General features: G+C 43.3%; 1 protein-coding gene across 1 annotated transcript in view; it reads left to right on the top strand.

The window, feature by feature from the left end:
• The window catches only part of hdac4 (histone deacetylase 4), a 238,108-nt gene that overhangs the window by 83,494 nt on the left and 150,811 nt on the right, over positions 1–3,803 (top strand). The window contains 1 exon segment of the mRNA XM_070437721.1: positions 1,372–1,440. Coding sequence (XP_070293822.1) covers positions 1,372–1,440 — 69 coding nt within the window.

Raw genomic sequence — 3,803 nt, forward strand, 5'->3', positions numbered from 1 at the left:
CATTAAAAACTCCTAGAGTGGTTCTGTATTTAGCTCTCTGTTCACTTGATTCACCCCCGGCTGTCGGCCTCCTGCTAAGGTGCTTTGATGGGCTAGTCAAAGCAATGAGACTGGAGCAGTGGTAGTGGGAGAGCGAGGAGAGAGAGAGAGAGAGACGGAGAGATATAGAAGGAGGAACAGGTTCCAAGTGGGAGTGTTTCCTTCCTTTCCGATAGACTAGTACGCCCAGAAATAGACTGCTTTTCGGTCAGCCCATGCGTTGGCATCACACGTCCCTTCGCACGTCCCTTCGCACTTACTTTCACGCTTTCGGGTCAATTTACAATGATTTACCCGTCATTGTGGATGGATGGATGGATGGATGGATGAAGGGAGGGATGGAGAGAGAGATAGAGGAGAAGGAAATGAGGGGGACAGTGGTTTGTTTAGGAGAGCTGCTGTGACAGGTGTTGAGCCAGCAGGGAAGGCGTATGTGTCACCACCAGTCTGGTGATAGTGAGTCCATAGACTTGTTATTCACTTCTATATACAGTATATAAGCTCCACTGAGCTGTGTGAGTAGGGAAAGTGTGTCTCTATCTTTATGCAGGAAAGCCCAACAATGTTTTACGGGCTCTCGAATTTGTTAGCCAATCAGTGTGTTTTTGGCTTGCTTGAGAATCATGTCATTTTATGTGTGTGTGATTGTCAAGTACTGTCTGTGTGTGTGTGTGTGTGTGCGTGTGCGTGTTTGTGTGTTTTTCCCACTCTCCCCCACTGGTCTATTTATAGCCGGGTCCTCCCTGAGCTGATCCAAAGCCTTTTCATGTTACCACTATAATTATCATCCTCACCAAGACGCACCCTACTGTGTGTGCACGCACCCGTATGTCTGTGTGCGTGTTTGTCTGTCTGTGTGTGTGCACGTGCAAACATGCGAGAAATGCATGTGTTTGTTTAAACAGTAYAAGCATACATAGGTGCCTGCATACTCGATTCACATTAGTTTATTTTTACATGCCTCTTTCTCTCTCCTCTCCCTCCCTCGCTCCCTCCCCCTTTCTCTCTCTGTGCAGACACTGAACCAATCACGTTGAAGTCATAACAGAACGCTGAGCACATGCAGCTTCAACTGTGTTGCAGCACTAGGCTAGGCAGAAGCCTCCTCTTCCTCTGCTCTTCCTCTCCTCATTCAACTGGTTTTCTCTACTGCTGTACATCCCTGGCTTCCCCCTCTCCCTCCTTCTCTTTCTATCTCTCTCTCTCTCTCTCTCTCTCTCTGGGATATGTAGTCTTTTAGCTGGGCCTCAGTAGATTATACACATTCCCCTTTGTTATCGATGCTGCGGACCATATTTGAAACGGACTCTCCTTCCTCTCTCTCCCCTGCAGATGGACTGCCCAGGAAAGAGCAGCCCTTGGAACTTCTGAAGCCATCTGGCCTCAACCACATCCAATCTGGTAGGAGCACCATGACTCTCTCTCTCTCGCTCTTTCTCAAGCTCTCTTGTTTTCTTTCTCTCTCTATCTTWCTTTCTCTGTCTCTTTCTCTCTCTCTCTCTCTTTCTCTGTCTCTCTCTCTCTTTCTCTCGCTCTCTTTCTCATCTTTCTCTTTCTATATATTTTTATCTCTCCCCTCTCTTTCTTGTCTCCCTCTCTTTCCCTCTCTCTTTGTCTCTCTCTTTCCCTCTCTCTWTCTTGCCTCTCTCTCYTTCTCCTCTTTCTATCTCTTTCTTTCTCTCACTCTTTCAATGTTTATCTCTAGCTCTCTTTCCTTCTTTCTTTCTCCCGCTCTTTCTTAACCTCTTTCTCTCTCCCTCTGTGTGTCTGTGTGGTGTGTGTTTGGCTCTGCTGTGGGCTCATGCCTTACCATGTGTGTCCCTGCAGGTCTGGCTCAAGGCTAGAGACCAGAGGAAGAATGCGTCACTAAGCAACATGTCTGCACGCACATGCAACCCATACTACCCCCACAATCCCATACACAGTTTATATGGTAGAACACACGTGCATGTAAACGTACACACACCGCTCGTGTCGCTACATGCTAGGATTACTTTCACCGTCAAATACTATCATCATCACCTGCATGTTGGCTAWGGGGTCATTTTATTTTGCGAGAGTGGCTGCGAGATGGAGCAGGGAACGTGCGGCGAGGTATCAAACGGCTTGGAACAACCCGACACAACAATCGTCCCTCAGAGCATGACACTTGGTAATGACTATTTCAGTGGGACAATATGTTAGTTCACCAAACGCACACACACCATGCACAAGAATGAATGCACACACTCACACCAACACATGCACATGCGAATACACTCATGCACGCACACACGCACCCTTGTGCACGCACYCACACTCACACACACTGGACTGGTGGCTTTGGGCTGTGGTCATATACTCACAATTGTTATTTTTAGGGGGTAGATCAGCTTTAACATTGCAGATAGATTGTGGCTTACATCAATGTGATTGTCTGCATCATTTACCATCCCCAATATATWTTTTTATATAAAATATATATATTTRTATATATATTTCCCCTTATTGTCCCCTAACCCTAAAATCCCTTGCCTAATTGGAGTAAACTAATGGACAACAATAGGCTTCTACTTCCAGCTTATACATACTATATACATTTTACAGAAACAGCATATACAGTACCAGTCAAAAGTTTGGACAAACCTACTCATTTTCATCATAGCGCTTCATGGTTTTTGCGACTGCACTTGAAGAAACTTTCAAAGTTCTTGACATTTTCCAGATTGACTGACCTTCATGTCTTAATGATAGTAATGATAGACTGTCATTTCTCTTTGCATATCTAAACTGTTCTTGCCATAATATGGACTTCGTCTTTTACCAAATAGGGCTATCTTCTGTATTCCAGCCCTACCTGAATGGCCCTACCTACCTGAACCAGCCCTACCTGAACCAGCCCTACCTAAACACATTAAGATGGAAATAAATTCCACAAATTAACTTTTAACAAGGCACACCTGTTAAATTAAATGCATTCCAGGTGACTACCTCATGAAGCTTGTTGAGAGAATGCCAAGTGTGTGCAAAGCTGTCATCAAGGAAAAGGGTGGCTACTTTGAAGAATCTCAAATCTKAAATATATTTTGATTTGTTTAACACTTTTTTGTAAACTACATGATTCCATGCGTTATTTCATAGTTTTAATGTCTTCACTATTATTCTACAGTGTAGATAATAGTAAAAATATAGAAAAACCCTTGAATGAGTAGGTGTCCAAACTTTTGATAGGTACTCTATATACTGTTTCTGTAAAATGTACAGTTGAAGTCGGACGTTTACATACACCTTATCCAAATACATTTAAACTCAGTTTTTCACAATTCCTGACATTTAATCCTAGTAAAAATTCCCTACTTTATTTTAAGAATGTGAAATGTCAGAATAATAGTAGAGAGATGATTTATTTAATATTTTTTTTTTCATTCTCACATACACTCAATTAGTATTTTTAGCATTGCCTTTAAATTGTTTAACTTGGGTCAAATGTTTTCCGGTGACCTTCCACAAGCTTCCCACAATAAGTTGGGTGAATTTTGGTCCATTCCTCCTGACAGAGCTGGTGTAAAGGAGTCAGGTTTGTAGGCCTCCTTGCTCGCACACCGTCTTTTCAGTTCTGCCCACAAATTTTTCTATGGGATTGAGGTCAGGGCTTTGTGATGGCCACTCCAATACCTTGACTTTTTGTCCTTAAGCCATTTTGCCACAACTTTGGAAGTATGCTTGGGGTCATTGTCCATTTGGAGACCCATTTGCGACCAAGCTTTAACTTCCTGACTGTATGT

The sequence above is a fragment of the Salvelinus sp. IW2-2015 genome, linkage group LG36 (genome assembly GCF_002910315.2).
Source record: "Salvelinus sp. IW2-2015 linkage group LG36, ASM291031v2, whole genome shotgun sequence".
Taxonomy (NCBI): Eukaryota; Metazoa; Chordata; class Actinopteri; order Salmoniformes; family Salmonidae; genus Salvelinus; species Salvelinus sp. IW2-2015.